Source organism: Anser cygnoides, chromosome 20 (genome assembly GCF_040182565.1).
Source record: "Anser cygnoides isolate HZ-2024a breed goose chromosome 20, Taihu_goose_T2T_genome, whole genome shotgun sequence".
In the NCBI taxonomy this organism is placed as follows: domain Eukaryota; kingdom Metazoa; phylum Chordata; class Aves; order Anseriformes; family Anatidae; genus Anser; species Anser cygnoides.
In genome coordinates this window covers 4131376-4153795 of record NC_089892.1, presented here as the reverse complement: position 1 = coordinate 4153795, position 22420 = coordinate 4131376, and the positions used below count along the sequence as shown (strand labels likewise).

The window sequence follows — 22420 nt, the reverse complement described above, 5'->3', positions numbered from 1 at the left end:
CACCACAGCTTTCCAGGCACCGGTAGCACAGTAGAACCACAGCCATTACCTTTCTTCGCAGGTTTCTTGTTGTTGTTCAGCTGCCCGCTGACGTCCTGTAATCGTTTTTCTAGTTCTTTCTTCTTTTCCTGAGCTAACTCTTCTTTAGACTTTGCTGCTTGCTTTTTTCCGCTTGCAGCTGTGGAGGAGGAATGCACAATTTCTGAAACTGCATGGTTGTGGGTGAAAAAGAGTGGACATCGCTATTTTACAGGGCATGTACGGCTGTGCGAGCACTCTGCAGTGACACTGCTAAGATCAAGTGACCACACAGCAACTACACATCCCAGATAGAGGACAACACACGAAGTTGTCTAGATTATCCAATCACCAATCATCCTGTAACATGCACTTTAAGAGAGACCTTCTGGAAAGCGTTTTAGAAGATAGAAATATCCATGTAATAACCTTGTAGTTACAGGTTACTTACCAGCCAGTTATATGGTCAATAGTTACACATTTGTAATTACAGAATTGTTACATGGGTTTTCTGCCCTGTAAAATAAAGTGTCCCATTAAAGGTTGTCAGAAGGAAGCATCTGCCATTAAAACTTTAAGACACCTCACACAAGAATCGACTGTGGTTTACGTTGATTTAAATATAAAACAAAACAAAAAGTTAAAAACCAACAGAGGCGAAAGCTGGCAAGACAACAAGAACATAGCGGCATCAGTTCAGATGGAAATGGTAAGAAGTACGAGCACTACTCATGCTCCTGAGCGGAAGAAATATCACTCAGAGGAGGAGTAATTGAACACAGGTGTTGGCCAGTATCAGAAGCAGACAGAGGCCGTATATTTTGCCGGATCCAGCAAGGAAATACCTACGTTTCTGTGCACTGTTTTAAAGCAGTATTTTTATTTTTTTAGAGAAATCTGGAAAGCAGAGTGCTAAGAGGGTGCGCCCCTGAACACTAGAATAGGCAGCAGACAGCAGGAGAGTCTGGCCATGGTCAGGAATTAACGCTGTGTCTGTGGGCCAGGCTCACCAGCCAGCCAGCTCCGGACAGGCTGGGCGCAGAGGATTGGACGGACAGACATCTGATGTTGTGTGTTACTCCATGCTTTGACTCCAAACCTAATTCCTAACAGCTCTGGAAAATCCTTTCCTCAGCTATTCCACCAGTGAAGGGGGGTGGGGGCAGAAATCAAACCAGTACTGAAAAGCAAAAAGAAGGGCCGAAGTCTGAGCTTTGCTTAAGCCACCTGAAAGTCCTGTGGTGAGGAAACAGTGCTGTGGAAGAGCTGTGAATAGCTATCGGTTATATTATACTCTTAACAGGACAACTTCCTCTTAACCAAGAAGCAGGAGGATTGAGTCAGGACCACTTCAGGTTAAGAAGCACCCTACTGCTATTTAGCTGGAGCCAAATTCTCAAGGGGCTACAACAACTCACCCTGTGTCTGAGGCACAGAGAAAAGCCTGTACTGTACAGTACTGTACACTCACCAGTGCATTAACGTTCACCCCCTCATCTATCACTGAGGATTATATGGTAATCAGGCCATCTAGGAATAGCAGCTTTGGCACAAACATACAACTGAGACACATCCAGCATCCTTAGGTAACCCAGGTGACTTTGTGCGAGTCATTTATTCCCTTGGAGTTTTGGATTCCAACCACACTTTTTTTTTTCCTTCCTAATTAGGTGATAAACTATTCAGGATAAGGAACCAATCCTTCCAGGTATCGTTCCAGGTATATGCACATTACACCCAACACAATGAGACCGAAACCTTTGTAGTGCCTTCTAGATCAGTAATAAAGATATCACACAGGTCTTGCAGAGGAACAATAGTCCCTCCAGGTCTCCAAGAGAGGGCATCATGAGAAGAAAGAACAGAAAAACCAGAACATTTCTGCATATTTTCTCTGGGAGAAAATCTCTAAAAATCCCTGTCATCACATACCCAGCAGCTGGATAAGAGAATCTCAACAAACATGCCCCAACTCCAAAGCTGAGCCCAAGAGCTGGTTGGGGAACGCGTGCCCCAGGAGGTAACTTACAAAATGGTTTCCTTTGTTTTTTCTGTAAACAAGATTTCACGTATCTCTCCAGTTCTCGCAAAGTTGTGGGCTTCAACGTTTCAAAATCTATTTCTATCTCGTCGGGGTTGGAGTCCCTGAGGGAAGGTTCCCGCGACTGGATGATGTGCACCACCCTGCCCAGCTTCTCCCCGGGCAAGCGGTTGATGTCCAAGCTGAGCTGTCGTTTCTCATCATAGGTCATGGGCAGGCCTTCCTCCTCCTCGTCCGAATCATAGCTTGTAGACGCCTGTTTGCCTCCTTTCTTGGGCTGCCTGGGGAGGTTGGCAAGCATGGAAAAACATTCATGGGTATATAAAGAGCAACGAACTCTTTCTTCTACTCCCCTTCCAACAAACATCCCAATGCTTTTGGCTTTGAACCTCTAAGCCAGATAGCTTGAACAGCACCACAAAAAAGTTCAGAAATCTGAGATCAGCTGTTCTATCCTATATATTTTAGTGCTGTGAGGCATGACAACAAACCCAAGTAGCAGCAGGGGGGCAGCAATGAAATAGCATGTTCTTGCCGGCTAGGCAAAAGACAAAAAGCAAAACCTTATCTGAGAGTGATTGGGCAGGGATTCTGAGAGAATCAGACAGTGGAAATGTGATGGCTCTGCTGCCAGCCCTAACTTAAAAACTCCCTGAGGTTGTCTGGGAACAGAGACACTATTCAATTGCGAGTTAACTGTGCTGACAACCGAGCTTCACCAGGGAATTCAATGGGACAAAAAAAAGGGACAAAACTGGGCTGAAAGCCCTTGGTATTCCCACCTAAGGCAAGTTGCAGGAGGCAAGCTCTCACCTGTTAGCTGTGGTCGTGCTGTTTGCTTTTTTAGCTGGGGCTTTCTTCTGCTGGGCTTGTTTCGGTGGTTGAGCCACCTTGGGTTTCTTCTCCTCCTCAGCTTTTACTTTGTGCTTTTCCTTTTCCTTCTCTTTGTCTTTCTTTTTCTTCTCTTTTTCCTTCTTCTCCTTTTTTTTCTTTGGTTTGTTCACTGGTGCTTGTGACAATGCAGCTAGCTGTTCGTGGACAGCCTTTAGCTTAGGAGAGAAAAGTGAAAAACTAGATCAGACTGTGAGGCAAGATAACTGATGCCTCCACATACACTTCCTCTATATCCTGGACTTGTAAATATATCCCAAAGTTAGTGATCAAGCAGTCTACTGATTGGACTTAGCAAGCTTTGCTCGAAGTTCTTTAAAGAATGCAGTGCAAATGTGCAGAAACTAACTGAAAACTTAATTCTTGCTTTATAGTAGTGAATAAAAAGTAAGCTTAATAGCTTGGTCTAGAGTGCTGGCAATGTGGACTCTGAAATGCCAGATTCCCTTCTTGGGTCTCCTATTAACTTGCTTTGAGACACTGGATAAGCCATTTTATTAATGCTTTGCTGCATTAAGGTAGTACCTACAACCACTGCATATCTGCGTAATAAAAAAGGCCATGGCTCAGAGCTTGTAACAGTCAAAACGGCTTCTGTAGATGAGGTACAGAGTGAAAATATCACACAGGAAGATTGTGACGGGTGTCACTGTGCCTGAGCTCTCATACCAAATGGGGGTCACGTTGCTTACCCAGATCCCCAGTATTGTGTGCTCCTTCATTCATAATGTCTGAACACTTTGGGATCCCCAGGAAGTACAGAACCATTCTCAAAGCTGATGTTATCTCAAGGAAAACTAACATCACATCAAAACTACACTTATTTCACAGCTGGGAGTTCTTCCCCTTGAGCTGGCAGAAGGGGAGATCACTGCTGCACCGCAGACTAGATGGGATTTTTAAGAAAGAAAAAAAACCCTTTCTGCTAAGCCTTTTCTACTGCACAAACACACGCACAGCTTGGCCACTACAATAACCTGCTCCTGGAGCTCCGCCAGCCGAGTCGCTCGCTCTTCTTCTGAGTCTGAGCTGTCTGAGTCGGAAGAGCTCTCCTCGCTGCTGTGGCTGCTTTCTGTGCTTTTGCTCACAACTGGTGCTGTTGGAGGAGGAGGAGGTGGGGCCTCTGCAGGCTCATCAGGCATCTTTGCAAACCTCATCTCGAAGACATCCTACAAAAAAAGGGGGAAAAAATGGTGACAAAGGAGCCTCAGCCACAAAGACCTCATTCTTGTCTTTTAAACACACCAGACACCCCACCATGGGTCAGGGTCCTACTGCACTAAACAAGGGGCTGTAGCAGTAAATAACAAAATACAGTGAGCACTCTAGAGCAGGGGTTGAAATCGTCATAGTAAGATATAGTTCCTCCTCTCATCAAGGACAAAATTAGTGTTGCAGTGGGATAGGAATAGGCAGGGGAAGGTTACTGAATCTCCCTCTGAGATCCTTTTGTGGCTGGGAAGGTTGTGGAGGGGTGACGGGGCTCTCACACCTCCGCTTCCTGGGAGGCTTCTGCATCTTGTCTGCACCAGCCTCTTCCAGAGAGGGGCACTAGACTAAACGGATCTGACCCGTTCTGGCTTTTCTAACAAACTTCCCTCTAGGTTTGGCTTCACTCTTTGCTGCTCCTCTGCTCAGCAGACTTCTAAATTGGTCTTTAGCTCTTCCATAAAGGTCAGGGAGGAAGCTCAGCCTCTGCATGCCAACTGCACAGCTGGTCTTAATGCCAGGATACCCCACATCCTATCCAAAGGCTGAAGCACTCGCTCTTGTACTGTACATTGCACAGTTTTCAGCTCAATTTCTTGCACAATTTCTCCCAGCTTTTCCAAGGTGCATGTACAGAGGGGTACACATACTCTGTAAGCCCAAGAAAATACTCCCATTATTTTATATAGCAATGATCATAACATTTTAGGAATGGCATTGGGCCATGCCACGTGAAGAACACAACGGTTCTGCATCAGAGATTATCTAAAGGCTCTTTTTGAGGACTGGAAGAATCACCGACTCTCCCTTGATGGTGCCAAGAGCAGATCCATGCTTGGATCTCTGAATGGACACCGTATAGCTGAACTAAATGTACTCGGAAAGATGCAGTTGCCAACACCTTTACCTGGAGCTTCCTGGCCATGGCTACCACTTCGTGGTCTGGAGGATTGTACTTGTAACAATTAGAGAACATTAACCGAATATCTGCTGCAAAACCTTGTGCATCCTGGTATTCCCGACTGTCCATCTTTTTCTGCAAACAAACAAGCCAAAGGGAAAGGGGAGAAAAAGCCATAAGCAAAAAGCATTTATAGTAATCGCATGAAGGATGTGTGTCATGGAGAGAGCTCAGAACAGCTTCAAAAATCACATTTGTCTAAGAGAACAGTAGTTTGATCAGACTTATTAGCTCCTAAATAACATTTAGAGTTTCTGCTTTTTAAAATAAGCAAACAAAAGCCAGACAACTAAACAAGCTGATCTAGTTCCACAATAGTTTAAGCTCTTAAGATTCTATATTTGGGTTGTTTTCTTTAACGGTACTATGTAAGTTTGTCAGGGCCCCCATTCTGCTAGAAAATAAAGGCAGTCAGATAGAAAAAGAGTTTGCAGGATTAGAAACTAATGTAAGCAAAAAACATAGACTGAAGGGCAGGGAGTCAACAGACAACAACGTTACAATGACAGGATTACCTTCAGCATGTATTTCTATATGCTGCTTGGGTATTTTTACCCTCTAAATCTGAGAGGGCAGAGAAGATTACAGCCTTCTCCTGGCTTCCTTCTAACACAAGGCATGAATTACACTTGGTGATTTCTACACTAAGTCAGGCACTTGCTGTTAAGCTACAGAACCAGCTCGTGATTTTAAAAGTCCAACCGATAGATACAGAATTCATCCTTTACAAACCAGTTCCTTATATTATTTCCTACTGTAGTGAGGAAAAATATCAGCAGCTAAATATTTGCACCTTGTTTCTTTCTCTCATTTTCTAGCTCTCAATTTCATCCACTTCTCCTGCTGTTTGGGACTGAATGATTTGGTTTAGAGAACAGTTTATGGCATTCCTAGCACTTAATTGATTTTATGCATGTATTACTACCACGTATAAAACCTTAGCTCCATTTACTCCTACCAAAAGGACATAAAAAAAGCTAACACTAGATTTCATTTGCATCTAAAAGACATGATTTTAAAGAAACTCGCTGTTTGCCAAGTGCGCGCAGCCTCCCTTTTGTATGTCTTGTGCACCTGTATCCCCCAGCGGCTGGCAGACAGGCTGCAGATGGGATCAGGCAAGGCTCCTTCCCCACCAGAGCAGAAGACAGGGGTACTTAGGCTTAGGCTAGAAAAACTCCCACTTGTTCAATGGAAATTAAACATATGTCACAGCTTTGAATGAGGCAGATATCGGAATTACTTTGAAACATTGCAATGACTCCTAGAACTGCTTTTGTTCCAAATAAGGCAGAATTGCACCTTCAGGGATGCAGCTTTGGAGGGATCTGCCTGCAGGGTGGTGACGTTCCTGCAGCATCGCTCCCTGCAGGGCTGCAGCTCGACGCCCGTGCAGCTTCTGTCACGAGAGCTCATGCCCTTGGTAAATAAACGAGGGGCAAGCCTCCGAACCGCAGCACAAAGATGGGGAGGGAAACACAATTTGTGCGCCTCTCCTGTCTGAAGGAGAGCTGGCCTTGTTTGTAAAGGGTCTCAGGCCAACTCCAAAGCAAAACAATATGTTCAAACGAAAGGGTCCATTTATTTTAAAAGACGTCTTGCTGCATGAAAGGCCTTTTTGATATGCTTGTATTTGTTTGGCACGCTCAGTGGCTGATTACAGCCTGTGAAATACATTTCAGTGTCTGAGGCTTTGCTTTCATCCAAAACCAACAGTTTTATAGCCCAATGCTTTAAACTGTCGATTTTTTTTTTCTGCTTTCGTGTAAAGAAAAATTAACTTGACAAAAGAAAGAGGATTTTAAAACGATGTGGTGGAATATATTTAGGTTACTAATTCACTTTGATATATTCTGCTGTTTAACACTTTTTTTTTTTTTTTAACATTTACAATGGCAAATCAGAAGACATAGATAGCAGGACTGGAAAGGGTGCTGGGAGGCCAGCTCGAAAAAAAAAAAATCTCATCTCTCATACAGCAATTAATTCTATTGTTTAATATTCTTTAACATTCAGAAATTTGTTTCCTAATGTCTAGCATCCTCCTGCTCTAAGGTAAGACTTGTCCTGCCTGCCAAGGATGCAGAGAAAACCGTTCCCTCCCTTCTTGCAGCAATCTTGTTAGGTCTCCAAACATGTTAAACGTCTCCTTTCCATTTTCTCTTCTCCAAGACTAAGCTGGACATCGACCTGCCCTCCAAGCACATGGCATCAGGGCAGGTGCCCACGAAGGACACAGCAACACAGTTCCAAGAACTTCAGCAGACATCAAACCACGAGGACTCCGACTTATTTCTGGGGGCCTAGTTGTACCCTACAAAATCTGCCTCAACAAGAAGAGCTGCCTTGGGAAACTGCATTTGTACTTTACAATAGGTGCAAATAAAGAAATCTTTAAAAATTTCCCCAAAGAGCCTTCTTGTCACTTTCAAGACCCCAGGACTCAGCTGCTTGGAAGCCACAGCAATCACTGCCATAAAGTTAACCGATGAGCACAGTCAGATCCCTGGACGTAGCACTTTATTCCAAAAGTAAACACCTTTAGAAATCCTCTTACACGGCAAGGACCATTGTTTGTTCACCACGGAGCAAACCAAAGGCAGAGACGTCCACATCCCTGCTGCTGGGCTCTGCGGGGCCTCATCCTGCACTGCGTGGCGGGCACAGCACCCTGCCTCCCCGTGCCCACGCTCCCCAGCACCAGCAGAGGACATGAGCACACTGCAACCTGCATGCCCGTGGACAGGGCAGCAGCAGCTGAGCACCGCTACAGCTTCACAGCAAGCATTTCAACTGCTTTGGGGAGTTAAGGGCTGCTGCCTCTTCGATTTTAAAGCATAATCCATGCCCTTCTCTCCCTTTCTCCCCATGTCTCATCCTTTCTCTGTTCCAAACAGTTCTGCACTTCTCCCCTGCACTGTGATGACCGAGATCCCTGCAGACCCCCTGTGCCCTCAGCTCTTGCTGCTTCCAGTCCTAGCCCGGCACAGCACCCCAGCTCACCCCTCTGCTCCCAGCTGCGACGTGCTCTGCTGCAGCCCCTCCACCTCTCGCCTGCCACGGCACAGCCACGACAACCAACCTGCTGCTTCCACCACGCAAACCATCTCCAAATCCTTCCGAAGAACACCTCTGCTGGGTGCACAGCCTGAAAAAAAATATGCTCCTGGGCATGAAAGGCATTCCCTAATGGAAATCAAACTTCGTACAATCAGAGAACTGAAGTTCCAAGCTGCCAGGTACTGCGGAATCCTTTACAGCTGCAGCAATGTTTATGTTTTAGTTCCTCATATAATTCTCTCAAGATTAGTCTGAAGGCCATTACTTGCACTGCTTTCCCACAACCATTGTCACTTGTGCAGAATTACATCTCGAGCCTTTCAGAGCCACAGAGAAAGCCCCTGACACCTGCACTGCCTGCAAAAGGCAGGTTTCTGTTCCAGGCACTTAACATGTTATAGACTGCATCTCAGAAAAGTCACGCCATGATCTACAGGCCAAGGGCAACGACAACAAAACACTTCATAAAGAACAATACAAGACAGCACTTCAAACAAGTTTATTAAAAAAAAAATCTACTACGTAGAAAGACAAGTCCAGAGTCTTTACATACAAAAGACTCTGTCGGGTCTGCCAGTAATTCTTCTCCAGCTTTCTGACCTATACTACAAAAGTACAGAGGGAAAGGATCACCCACACTTGCAGAAGAAGTGCAGAGATAGACACTTTTAAAAAAGAATAAAGTTAGGACTACAGAGAGTTTCAAGTATGAAGCAGCAGTCACCAACCCCAAAAAATCATAGCATTGCACCTACATTTTGTAAAACACAGCACAGAAGCCCTCGCAATGAGAAGCCACCTAGTCACATGTGAAAATATCAGCTTTGACAGTCAGGATTCCACTTTTCATCCGTAATCTTACTGCGTTCACCTGGGCTTGATCCACCAGGCAGCAGGTATCTCTGGAGAGACCCACGGCATCCCTATGAAGTCAAGGAGATGCGACGGAGCCGAGACCACGTCTTGAAAGGACTAGGTTCGCCAGTACAGTAACTGAATGACTTCATCTAGGACACGATCATCTAATTGTTTTCACAGAACAGGTAGAGAAGAGGTTATCAATAACTGAGCATCCCTCTAGTGTGATAACGGAAAGAAGAGTTGCACTGAGCCAGAGATGCTTCTCCCCATCTCAGTCATGTTGGTGAAGCAGACGCCCTTTACAGCTACTGGCCACTTCAGGAACTCGGAACTGATTTTGACGCAGCCAGTGATAAGCACAGGCAGGCAGAACTGTATGCATGGTACGCCAAACACCATGACCTCCTGAGGTCTCTTCCAACCTGAATTACTTTATAATCCTAGGATTACTTTATAATCCTACTTTATAATCCACGTGGATGGACCTTCAAGCTAAGTGGAAAAAAAAATGACTCCAATGCAAAGGGAATTGAGCAGACCTTGACAGCAAGGGATGCAGTCATATCATTAAAGCAACGTGCAAGGGCTAAGTAGGCCTCCAGTACTGGCTCTCCAAGATCAGCAGGATGGCAAACAAACTGCAGTACCAAAACTGATGGGAACTTCTCCCTCCTTCATCCATGCTCAGAGCAAGAGGAAATGGAAACTTACTCAAGAAAACATTGAGACCTTCCTCTGTCAGCAGAACATCCCAGCCAGGCACCCGTGCTCCAACTTCCCAAACTACAGTGATCAACCTACTCCTTTCTCCTGCTTTTACCACTTGTTTCTGGCTCCCCCTTCTTGCCTGCAGCTCAACTCACCCTTCTTACTCTCTTTTCTTCCCAGGAAATTGCTGCAGGCCTTTAACACAACTTGGCTTAATTGCAAGTTTAAGAAAATACTGCACATTGCACTGGTTTTTGTGAACAAAGCAAGGGCACAGCAAGATCAGGAGATGAATTGTCTCCAAGCCCAGCTCCACCAGAGCCCACTTGCAACACTCTTGCCAGCTCAGAGAGGGTCTTCTCTGTACAAACCCAATCAATAATAATATTTAGTATTTCGATAACACCTTCCAGATATCTGTCTTCCCAACAGCCCTGTGAGGTAGGTTAAATATTATTTATCCCCATTTTATGACTGGGGAAACTAAGGCAGAGAGGCACGGGGAAACTTGCCAATGACCATGGCATCAGGATGGCAATTAACTCAGACACTGGTAACTCTTGGTTTAGTCCTCAGTGCACAGACTGGGATAACTATTCTCTCACCATTAAATAATACAACTAGAATACTCTTAAAAATGCTATAGCTGTAGTAAGAATCCCTGCAGCATCATTGCTGAATGGAATGGCACATTAGAGCACCACCTGCTGCTGCCAGGTATTGTGAAAGATTTTGCCAAGGAACATGTAAGCAATCTGAGAACGCGGCTGTCCTTTTGTCACCTGAGCATTTTAAACAATCCTAGACATTTGCTGAGCTGGGAGCAAAACAGTGCTGGCATGCTCATGAAAGCCAGCAGAGACACCTTAACTTCCTGCACATGGAAGAAAGTCACACCTCCACTGACACCAATTGCAATGGCCAAGCAGAAATGGGAACTAGAAAGACACAGCTTTGCTCTGTGGATATTTAGGAGGGGCTAAGAAACTCCCCAGTCTATTGGGGAAAACATCTCGAATATTGGACCACGCTAAGCTAAAGTCTTGAAGAGCCAATCTCGTACCACACAAGCATCACATTATTTCCTCCCCCTGCCTACCAGTAGATCATCGTGTTCCAGCTGGAATTGCTCAGCGTAAGCCTATCTGGACTACGCATCATGCCAACAAGTAGCCAGGCAGCAGTTTCTGGAAATGGGATACTATTAATTGAATCATATGAAATACAGCACCTCTTCTTCTCTGAGTGCAACACGATCCCAATAACACAAGTTTAAATAGCTGGACTATCTGTAAAGAGAAGAGGATGCCATCATATAGTCTGCTTTGTAGGGCAGGAAAAAAAAGTCCCAGATTATGGGGAAAAAAGGAGAGGGTAAGGAAACAAAATATAAAAATATCCAGATGATATCCAGTTTCAGTTTTCCACCCTTGTCCCTTCCCCCTCCCCCAGAAGGAGCCAGTCCTCTGCAACCAGAGGGCCGTGACACCCTGCAAAAGAGGTGGTAAATGTGGACGTACTTTAACAGTACTGAGATCCATGGGGTGTTTGATAATATCATGATAGTCATGTAGTTCCAAGGCCTCTGCATCAACAGGCTTGTAAAAGGGCCATGCATAGGCTGCATGCTTCTTCGAGAGCATCTCCTTGAGAATGCTGTCACAGTACTTGAGGTGCTCAGAGAGTTTGCCTTTCTTCCCTGCGTGCTGGGGGACCTCTCCATCCTCAAGGTCTTTCTTTGGTGGTTTGATGGGCCGGCCGCCGCTCTCCCGTCGGGCGATGATTTTGGCCTGTTTGGGGTCCGAGAGGGGTGTGGGTGACTCGCTTCGGCTGGCAGTGATGGCAGAGGTGGTGGGCGTTGTCGTGTCCGCTTTTCGCTTCACTCCCTTTTTCTGAAACAGGAGACGGACAGACTTCATGAGTGCATGCCCGGTTCTCACGCTAAGCTAGCAGAAACCTAGCCCAATTCATCCTCATTTCTGAGATCGGCCTGTCCTCTGACAGAAAACACAATTATTTCACCGGGATAAATGGGACTTGTGACTAGAGGCTTCGACACACAATTCAGCGACCACAACACAATGTATTACTACATGTCATCTGAGCCACAGTAACCAGCCATTTGCACGTCTCCAACCCAACCCCAAACATGATGAAAAATGTGTTAGCTCTATGTATTTCACTGAGATTTAAACTAAGGACTCTTACCTCATGTTTGCCAAAGGAAAGGAGTGCGCCCAGTCGATTACTGCAGCTCAGCTGATGCATGGTGACTTAGTAAGTGTCAGTAACTTAACCACATGTCTGAGGCCCCAGTGGCAGGATCAGGCTATAAGTTCTGAACCAAAGCATATTAATCACCAAAGACCCATGAGCCCTCACTCCCTTGTATTTAGTGGATGTGCTAAGGTAGATTGTTTATTACGGACAAGAGTAAGAATTTAACGATTTTGCTTCAAGCAAATAAAACATACATCTCCCATAAATTCAAGCTGTGACTGTCCAGTCAGCTCTTTCTTGTGCTCCTAAGAAGGATCAATTCCTCTGGAGGAAACAAAAAAAAAAAAGGGGGGGGGGTTCCCCAGGGAAATCTAAAGAAAATCTTAAGTAAATCCCAAGCAAGATTAATTTTGCAGTACATATTTGGCAAACTCACTTTTGGGTTCATCCTTGAGTTTTAAAATTAAACTGATTCTCAGAAGCAAGTTATTTGAACAGAAACTGCAATATGAGACAGGCTTCTGAGGAGCACAGCATAGCTGCAAGGAGATCTGACTTACAATTCCCTTAGTAATTCTCAAACTATAGGGTTAAATTAGAAAAAAATCTGGGGCTCTGCTGACCCATGCAACCTCATGTCAGGGAACACCAATACTTTTGCAGTTAATTTCTCAGTTCAGAGAACTGAGCTTTGAGCTATGCTTTGACTATTTTTTTAGGTAATACACAGCTTGCTAGGAAAATTCCGGTTATTTAGAGCAACATTTTCATTTACCCATAAATTAACATATTAAACAGTGAAACACTAGTGACACCTCCCAGGAGATTACTCAGTAAGGAAGACAGAATTAATGTACCCAAAAACCTGTAGGCAACATCAGTCTCCTCCAACTGGAGTGACAGGCTTATCTTGACCTCGTTTGTGGCAGAGAGGCACATTCCTGGTGCTGGGGTGTGCAAACCTTAATGGAATAGTCCCAGGAAAATCAGGGATTCAGTTCCAGAGGGCAGACATGCTTTGGGTTATATGGAGGAAAAGGGGGGAAACCTCCAGCAGCCTTCTGATTCAGGGAGTACTGGCTAAGGCTGTGGTCAGATGAGAGCTCGTAACTGAGCTGGAGCAATTACAGGTGACATCACCTCAGCTGGGGTGCAGTAAAACTAGCAAAACTTTTCTGAACCCACTGCAACTTGACAGCAAGCACTTGTCTGAGCACATCCCAAAGGGACAACGATGGCCAAGGAGTCAAATGCAGAGAAGTTAAGCACACAACCAGCAGTAAGGGGATGAAAATAAAGCACTGCTCAGCAGTCCTGCCTTCTGAAGAGGAAGGGGTCAAGTTCTCCATTTACCTTGACTACTGGTGGCGTAGGAGGAACCACAGGCATTATCGGAGCAGCAGGCGGAGGGGGAGCAGCGGCAGGAGGGGCAGTGACAGGCGGGACATTAGCAGTGATGGTTGGCACAGGGGTGGCAGCAATGACGGGCGTCTGAGACACAGCTGGAGGGACGTTCTGGAACGGGGCCGGCGGGGAGACGGAAGACACGGCCACTGCTTGCTGCGCTCCTTTCAAACGACAAAGTGAAAACACTGCAATGTATTGATGGTTACAAACGCCGACAGGACACTGTGAACAAAGTGACACCGGTGCTGCTGGATTATACAATCATGGGCTTGGCAAAAAGCTCCCAGTTCGGAGCCACAGGAAGAGCACAAAGGACACTGCGTATGATTTGCTTGGTGCTATTACCCAGAGGCCGACAAGAACTAAAGAATCACTGACCTAAGTCTTCCTACCACAAGCTTTAGGCCAGCCACACAAATACTCGTACATGAAGTGTGCTGTTCTGGGGCAGTTTTCATCCATCTCCTGCTCTCACAGCTGCCCTGAGCTCAGCAACAGATCAGGAGCTCAAGGAGAAGGAAAGGGGAGAGACAGCTCTTTTTGACAGGTGCTGTCCTGCACAGAGATCTTTGTAAGGCCAATGGCAACAACCCCTCCTGCACTGGCAGCTGAACACCTAGGAGTTCACTAAGGCTTCGGATTTGCCACAAGCTATAAAACAAGAAAAACAGAGCTGGGTGCAGAGCCCTAGTCTCCTGAGAGCCTGGCAAATGTCTCTTACACTACGCTTGCATTGTTACAGGATTACCTGCTCGTATAAATTAAACAGGACATTTAATAACTAATAACCAAAGTATCGATATGCTTGTATGCTTTTATAGCTGCATTTAGCAAAGGATGCTGAAAATACACATCGTTACAAATTTCTCTCAGCTTGGATAAAGTTGCAGCTCCATTTGGCATCTGAGATGTGGGAAAACAAAGAGGAACAGTTGACTTTTCCAGTGCAACAATTAGACTTTGTTTACAGAAAAAAAAACTTTCAACAATTTAATTCAGCCAACACAAGCTCCTTTATGAACTGTTTTACCCTGCTTATGGACGTTTTCATCTTAAACCCATTTAAAATCAACTCAGGGTAAACTGAATTAAACTTAATTTCTACTGATATACAATAATCTACACAGCCTTTTGCAATAGCTTAACAAATCCTTTATGGTCCATCACACTTTATTCTGTGATGTTGCAACCCTGTGTGCAAAAGAAAAACATTATCTGGGGTTTAGGGGGATTGGCAAGATTTAGTGTCTCTACTGTGTCAGATTTCTGTTGGGACCTTGGGTGAGTTGTACAAACCCCAATGTATAAAGGCTCTGCACCACGGTCTGTCCCTTGCAGCAGGCTGGCACATCTAACTACCTTGTCTCTTCTTGCCTCGGTTTCCTCTTTGCACACAGAAAGCAACAGCACTGCCCTCCTCCACTGAAGCACTGTGCAGATGGAAACATCAGATGGCAAGATGTTTGTGTGACAAATGGAGAGTGGCATTAAGACAGACAAGCCCTGAAACACCGGGTGAACGTTATCTGTGCATCTTGCATTCCTCCGCTGCTCTGTTAGATTACACGCTCCTTTCCTAGCCTTTTGCACCATTTGCAAAGTCATGCAGCTTGAAACGTGGATCAGGCCTTACCAACAGGCTTGGAACGTTTACGGTCACTGGATCAGGTTAATACCTGCACTCTGTGTGCCTGCTGACGGCTTACGACCTTTGCCTTTAGGAACTGGGGGTAATAACTCGACTTCCTCCTGAGGCATCTGAGCAACCTTCTGCAGAAATATCTTCTCCAGGGCTTGGGCCATGAGAACGATGTCATCTGTGGGCTGCAGGAAGAAGACAAGCCTGAGCTGTGTCATCTGCTCATTAAAAACAAAGAGGTTCAAGATCAAGCTCTGAAATCCCCAATGACACTGCCCTTCAAATAAATGATGGTATCCAATGAACTGACAATAAACAGCCTAGCTCTTCTCCCTCCTTGTACACTATTCTCCTGCTCTTCTAATCCGGTCTAGAATGCAATAATCACAGCCTCTAAATAGGCTACATCCAGAGAATATCAGGACTCCCAGCAGAAGCCTGACAGCTAGCATCCCGTGCATCAGCGTGGAAGCAGAAAACTGGAACAGATGAGCTGTCCTCCCTGCTTGCCAACAGGTCCTAGAGAAAAGTGTAAACACAGAGTCTGTGGCTTACACTAATTAATTTGTTTATTTCAGCTTGTTCTCCGCTATGGGTCAATGATGACAAACCACTGTAAGAAACAAAAAAAATACTGGCTTTTAACAAACTAACAAAACAGCAAATAAGCCAAACCCAAAATAATAATAAGCAATCTAAAGGTGTACAAGTATGGAGGAGGCACAGCAGAGGACAGAATTACGCAATTTACTGAACTGCTCTCTGCTGCTAAGAGAGGCAGGAGACACTGGTTATTGCTAGACAACCAGTAAAACACTTAGAGCTAATAACACAAAACACCTGCACAAACTTTAGTTTATCTTGAAGAATTCCTAAATGAAAATAAGAGGAGTAAAAACTTGCTACACAACCCCCAAACAGAAATCAACATATAATTAAAAGGCACATTTGCCATTTTAAATGCTGTGAGGGAAGAAAGACGCAGCACAAAGACAGCTTTGTGCATTTCAAGTAATGTGGTTGCAATTAGTGGCATTTTGAATCCTTGCAAGGAGGGCCTGTAGCACAAAGGAGCTGCCCTGTTCAAAACCTGCACTGTAACAATTGTAGGTGTTTTTTTCCTAGGCAGTGCCCCAGCTAAGTGCTTGTCTGGGCTCTTTACCTTGTTATAAATATAACAATTTGTAAACATGGTGTTGAAATCCTGCATACATTCACTGGCACTCCAGTAATAGTTATGTTCCAGGCGCTTCTTGATAGTCCCCATGTCCATGGGGTTTTTTATTATTTTGTGATAATCCTGTTGGAGAAACAGGAAAGACGTTACATCTCCTGGTATAAAGATAGTGTGTTCACATCGCTCCCTAGTCCCAGCTTTCTCCTCTTTCCCCCTCCCCAAAAAAACACATCCCCATATTTTTGTGCAAACTGCATATAACACCTTTAGTTTTATTTTCTGATTTGTAGCCCTCAGCTTATCATTAGGAACTTGACTACAAGGCATCGGATCCCCCTGTACAATCACCAGCTCCCCCCAGGACACGCTCAAACACACAAACAACTACTTGGCCATTAACCAGCTTTTTTGTAAGGACAGCTGGACAGGGAAGGTAGTAACAGTGATATGTGGAAGAAAACATGCTTTCTGAGCAGCTCTCCCTGCAAGTTGTTTGCAGCCCTGATACCCCCTCACTGAGGTTGTAGGTGCCATTGCAGACTGTGCTGCAGAGCGGGACAGTGCCACGCTTCGCAGCTAGCTAACACCGCAGTGATGCAATTCATGCTTGCGTGGGACCAGAAGCCGGGATAGCAGGGGCAGCACTGTCTTTGGCTAGCGTTCAGTTCAACAGTGAACTGGCAGCAGCAATTTGGGAAACAGCAAGTCTGCCTGCCTCTTTAAAAGACTGCCTCTGAAATGCTCGGCACTTACAGAGGTTTATCAGTGCCAGCTCTGGCTAAGACTGCACTAAAATTTTCAGCGACTCTCTGGAAACGGTCTCCAAAGGCTTCCACGTGTTAACCCAGTTTCTCTCTGGGCTGGTCTCAAGCGTCTGTAGAGGCTGTGATTAGTCTGGAGACACTGCAGGCACGCGAGGTTATATGCTGTAATTTTCTCATTCCAAAGAAAGGCAGCAATGCCTCTCGCTGCATGTGCACATAAAGCCACATACAGCCCCGAGCCACTCTGAGCCCAACCCTCAGGCACGACCCGAGATACCAACTTTTTTCAGGCAAGACACACCGGGACAGAAGAGGCAATCCTGCTGGTTACTGGGCTTGTGCAGATTTGATTTGAAACATGTGAAAAACAATTACGCTTCCAACTGACTCCTCCTTTTTGGTAACCTGCCCTAAAGCCACTTCAAAATGTCTCTCTGAGAAACTAAATCCATAAAAAGAAGACACACAGGAGCACAGACCTAGTGAAACATTATACACGTGTTAAGTGTTTTACTCTTTTGTTTATCACCTTAAATAGCACCCATCAACAAAATTACAGAGTTCAAAGGACTCCTGACCCAGTCCATAAAATCAGGTCATAACCTGCAGTAACTGTAGCTCTCCAGACCTAACACCCCAGAACCATGCTCCCTCAAATCCTATTCGCAATCCTCCTGTTCAGAGCAGTCAGGTAATTTTGTAATGGCTTTGTAATGGGCTGCCTGGAGGAACGGACAGCAGGGCGCATGGGGGGCTCCGTGTTTAAGTGAGGCAGGTGGATGCGGGCTTGCCTCCACTGCGGAGTTTTTACACCTGCAGGACCACTCTGAAGAGGTGAAGGTTGTGTGGTTCTGTTCCCTGGAAGTAGGCTGATCAACTCACTTTGGTCATTTATGAATAACCTGGCTTTGTCTTGTACTATCTGGTCTGACAGAGACAGGATATGTATCATTAAGTACATGAGGCAGATGGTTAAATACAACTGTTCTGTTAGTTCTGCTTCCAGCATGGTGTTTGAAGCTACTTCACTCCAAGTATGCTTGGTAATCAGCTTCTCCTGACTCTCTCAATGCTGCGGTCAGTGTCAGATCCAGGAAAGCCTATCAGAAACACAAATTACGCTCAGCCTAGTACCAAATGCTCCGTAGAGCACGGGTAGCAGGGCACAGACTTGAGGTCTGTCGCTCAAATTGGACAGAGGTGGGACACGGAGGAAAGACACACAACAGTAACCACAGGCAAGCCACAAATGAAGCACTGTGCTTCAGTTGCTGTAAGGCAGCTTGCCTGTATGGTGTTCCCTTCCCTCACTAAGCGAGGAGCAGTTTTCTCCTTCAGAAACCTGCACCTCTCAAGCTCTGTAAAACATAATCTTTAACTTCAGTGAGTCTGAGAACGCTCAAGGTCATCTCCAAAAGCAACCTTGCCACTTTGACCCAGGGATCAGAAAACCGATCGGATTAACATGCAGCTTTCCAAGAACACCGTACCGAGAAGGCGGCAGATACGTACCGGTAAATTCAATTTAATTGCATCAACAGGTTGGTAGAAAGGCCAAGCAAACTGATGCTTCCACAAGGTCTTTACAACAACATTTTGCATATATTGCAACTGGTTGGTCTTCCGGCCAGGCTTATTAGGATTAGTGACCTCCGGAGGCGGCGGATTCACAGGGCCCTGAGGAGCCTGAATTGCTGATGTGACTGTCGACATTTTCCTGCTCTTGCTCTCACTCGCTGTCACAGCGGCAGCAACTGGGAGATTTTCCTTCTTCCTTTATGCTCCCTGAATGGGACTGACATCCCATTTCCAGGGTCCAACCATGTAACCTACAGCAAATGAGGAAGAGGACAACGTGTAAATGCTGGTACTTATTTAAGGTAGGCACGTTCAAACACTATCAGCAGTAGAAGTGTCTTAATTCAAGCTCTTTACTCCATCTGCCTCATTCTTTGTAACAAACTTTGTTACCTTGATGACGGGCATGGCTCAAGACCCAAGCGAGAATGGGAACAGCAATTCCCAAATTCAAAGCCTGCAGAAAGCCAGTAAGCTTCGCAGGCCTGGTTCTTGCTTTATCTAGGTCAGAGAGCATCTTTGTACAAATACACGTGCGGCAGCACAAGAATACAGCTGGGATGTAAAGCAGAGACTCCCATGAATGTGCTGACTCAAGCTAGTAAATCCGTAGCACGCAGCCCCATGTAAACATAGCTACGCTGTCTCTAGACCCACGCTGGGTGGCACTGAGCCAGCTTGCACGCTTCCACACTGGTGCAACGGTTCTCTGACATCCCATAATCAAGAGCTGACTCCAGCTGCCAGAAGATCCCCACCACGAGAAGTGAACAGGCCTGCAGAGAAGCGCTGTGATCAGTTGTAAATGCAAAAGGCACCAGAAACATCCTAACTGGAAGCGGTCTGTGCTTTGAATCTCAAATGTCTTAGGATGTCTCTTACTGTGCCCAATTAGCTGGACCCTCAGTTTTGCATGGAAGTTTCATAAGGAAGATACAGGTTCAATATAAATAATAATTAGTATTATACTTATATTGCTTTCCATGAGCTGGCTAAGAGAGCGCTGCCATCCTCTCCCAAGGCATGCATGAAACACGCAAGAATACACAAATTGCAATATTTTATCCTATTTTTCCCTGGCAAACTCCAGCGGAAAAATGGTCTAGTATCACTGTTTCTTGTATACCATATGGTAAACAGCTCTGCTGTGTCATCTTCCGTAAACGCTTGATATTTCAATTCATATCAGAACTGTAGCTACGCTTCTTATGGCAAACAGACCACAGTCACTTTCTAGTGGCAGATTATTTCAAATACGTTCAGAAAACCACAAATGTACTCTCACTGACATATGCTTCTTTCTTGCACATAGAAAGCACGAGCAGAGACAGAAACTGCAGTAATACAAGAAGGAGAGAATATTAAGACATCCTAGAAAAATAACTCTTCCTTGATACCTCCCTAATCATCTCTACTGAATGTCTGGACTAAATATAGAACATCAACTTACCCTTTGAGCTGCTGATTAGACGACGGCAACAAGTAAACACATGCCTAATTTAGGGAAATTTTACAAAAATAGATGTGTACAAACACAAACAGATCTGCGACACAGAGGGATGTTTAAGTAGCCGTCTTCTCAGGCTCGCCCAGGCAGCAGAGGTATCTGCATCCCAGCGTCCCCGTAACCAGGACTGCATTCTGGAACCCCGGTGGCACTGTGAGCCAGGGAGCACGGTGCGGAGCGGCCACTCCGCTGGGTGCCAGGGACACCCAAGTGCTCTGGGTGCCACAGCCACTGGGTGCACCTCGCTCTGGCCCAGTTTGGTTGGCTCCGAGGCGTCCCACGCTCCAGAATCCAGACCCGGATTATTTTAATTACATAGTTAGCTCTTATGGAGCTTGCGTGGAAAAGTAACTCCTAGCGCTATGGAGCATTTCAGTTGTAAGTCTGAAACTAAGCAGTATATAACTTAAGTATTCCCTTTAAATACCATAAGGTTAAATACGACAATCCTCTCTGCATCAGAATTTCCCCACATCCTTCTACCTCTCAAACTCCATTTCAGAGAGGATTTTTAAAATTTTCATTAAGTCCCAGAACTGTAATTCCAAAAACAGATCCGGCTCCTGCCTCTCCCAGACTTCCCCTCTGACCTCAGCCAAGGCATTCAGGATCTTCACGCCACGGCTCCTCATCTGTGCCACGGAGGGAATGGTATTTCCTTTCTGTCTTCATCCGCTCCACCCAGCAGCCTACAAACTCTCTGGGACACACACACACCGCCTCTTCACGTGCACAACGCTGCTCGTCCAGAGAAGGCTCGCTTATACGGACTGTAATAGTCATCAGTGACATAACTCAGAAAGGATTTTAATTAAGAACATTAGCAAAAGCAGGGAGGGTGAATCATGACAGCCAGCTCAGCTAGTCCTCTGACAACTGACCCTCTATAACTTGCGTTTTCCTTCTCATTACTTAGTACAACCAAAAGTGGCTACAAACCCCAAACCTCTTAGCAGCAGTCATTAAATTCCGGATCCTGCAGCTGAAAGACAGGAATAGCTACCTGGAAGTATCTGTTCCTGACATAAACGCAGCTTTAATATACCTTCGCCTCACTGCAGCCTTTTAACCCTTACTCCATCAGATTCCTCATCATCTGCCAGGGAAGCAGCCTTGATATCAGAGCATTGCTTAATTAAAAAAAAAATAAAATAAAATTTTAAAAATTCTCATTCCTTTTAAAGTTTCAAAATAATACTTTTTAAAAAAGGAGGAAAAAAAAGGCAGGATTAGTAGAAATCTGTAGCTGAGGGTGCAAACGTTTTGGCAATGTCCCACCTCTTAGCAGAGTGCATGACAATGTTTTCAGAGGCCACAGCCCTGCGTGAGACATTTACTAGCTGTCAGACCTCACTTATTAAATGAAGAAAGCGAAGGCATGACCATCTGACCTTCCCGACCTCTCAGTCGAATCATCCAACACGACACTTAAGCAGACTCCTGCACGAAAAACAAGCCGACTTACACAAACTGTCCTATTACTGTAAGTAGAATTAAAATACACAGCTCTGGTCTAAGCACTTCAGCATCTTCTTAAACTCCGTTAGTATCAGCAGTTAAGCTATCAGGGAGCCCAGCTGTGACCAGGACCTCGCTGCACAAGGTGCTGCACAAACCTGGAAGGAAGGCTGCCAAAACCAGCCCTGGCGCAGACAGCACGTGCATTTTCCGTTGAGGGCCTAAGGTTGGACTTTTTAGCCCAGAAGTAATTATTACTTAAACTTAAATTTTTAAGTTACTACTTACCCTGCTCCACAGAGCTGTAACGTACAAGTCGTACAAGTAACAGAAGCCGTCCTTGATTTTTCTGGCTGCACATCCACACTTCTGATATTACAAATTTAAAGTACACCCTTTGCTGCCATAAACAAAGAGCGTGCACTGCTTGCCACACTGTGCATTTCTCCTCCTTCTTGCCCACCCCAGATTGAGAAGATAATTAAAAGCAAAACCCAAATCCAAACTTTCAAATAAATCCTGCTTCTGTGGAGTTTAAGTCTGTCCTTTTGTGCTAAGTTGCAACCTCAGTGTGGCATCCAGCAAAGCTACAGGGTTTGGCTTGACCTTCAGCCAAACCAAACATCAAAAAACACAGTTAGGCTGGAAGTTTGTTTTCTGTTGTTGTTTTTCAAAGACATTTGTTTCATCGAGTTACTTGCACGGGTCAGTCAGTGGAGAAACAGTTGGCACGGAGAAAACATGTTAATAATTCCCTGTCCTAGTAGGATAACATTTGACTCAGCTGATGCTACCCACAGACTGTCTGCAGTGGTGGAGACTATTTTAAAATAAGCCATAAAGCCCCATGAAATGTGCATTGTGCCAGTAAGCCTGCTGCTTCAGCTAACGGTTCTGCCACTTCCTTTGGCAAGGCAGAAC

At 45.2% G+C, this 22420-nt stretch overlaps 1 protein-coding gene across 8 annotated transcripts in view; it reads right to left on the bottom strand.

Moving 5' to 3' along the window:
* The window catches only part of BRD3 (bromodomain containing 3), a 46902-nt gene that overhangs the window by 5628 nt on the left and 18854 nt on the right, over positions 1-22420 (bottom strand). For 2 of the 8 annotated variants that reach the window (XM_048053234.2, XM_048053227.2), the window contains exons 2-11: positions 18469-18785; positions 16178-16315; positions 15053-15200; positions 13323-13537; positions 11270-11641; positions 5067-5195; positions 3928-4119; positions 2873-3108; positions 2048-2340; positions 50-178 (exon numbers count right to left, since the gene is read on the bottom strand). In XM_048053234.2, coding sequence (XP_047909191.1) covers positions 50-178; positions 2048-2340; positions 2873-3108; positions 3928-4119; positions 5067-5195; positions 11270-11641; positions 13323-13537; positions 15053-15200; positions 16178-16315; positions 18469-18669 — 2053 coding nt within the window. In that variant the 5' untranslated portion in view covers positions 18670-18785. The other 6 variants (XM_048053243.2, XM_013193988.3, XM_048053257.2 and 3 more) reach the window with 6 other exon arrangements.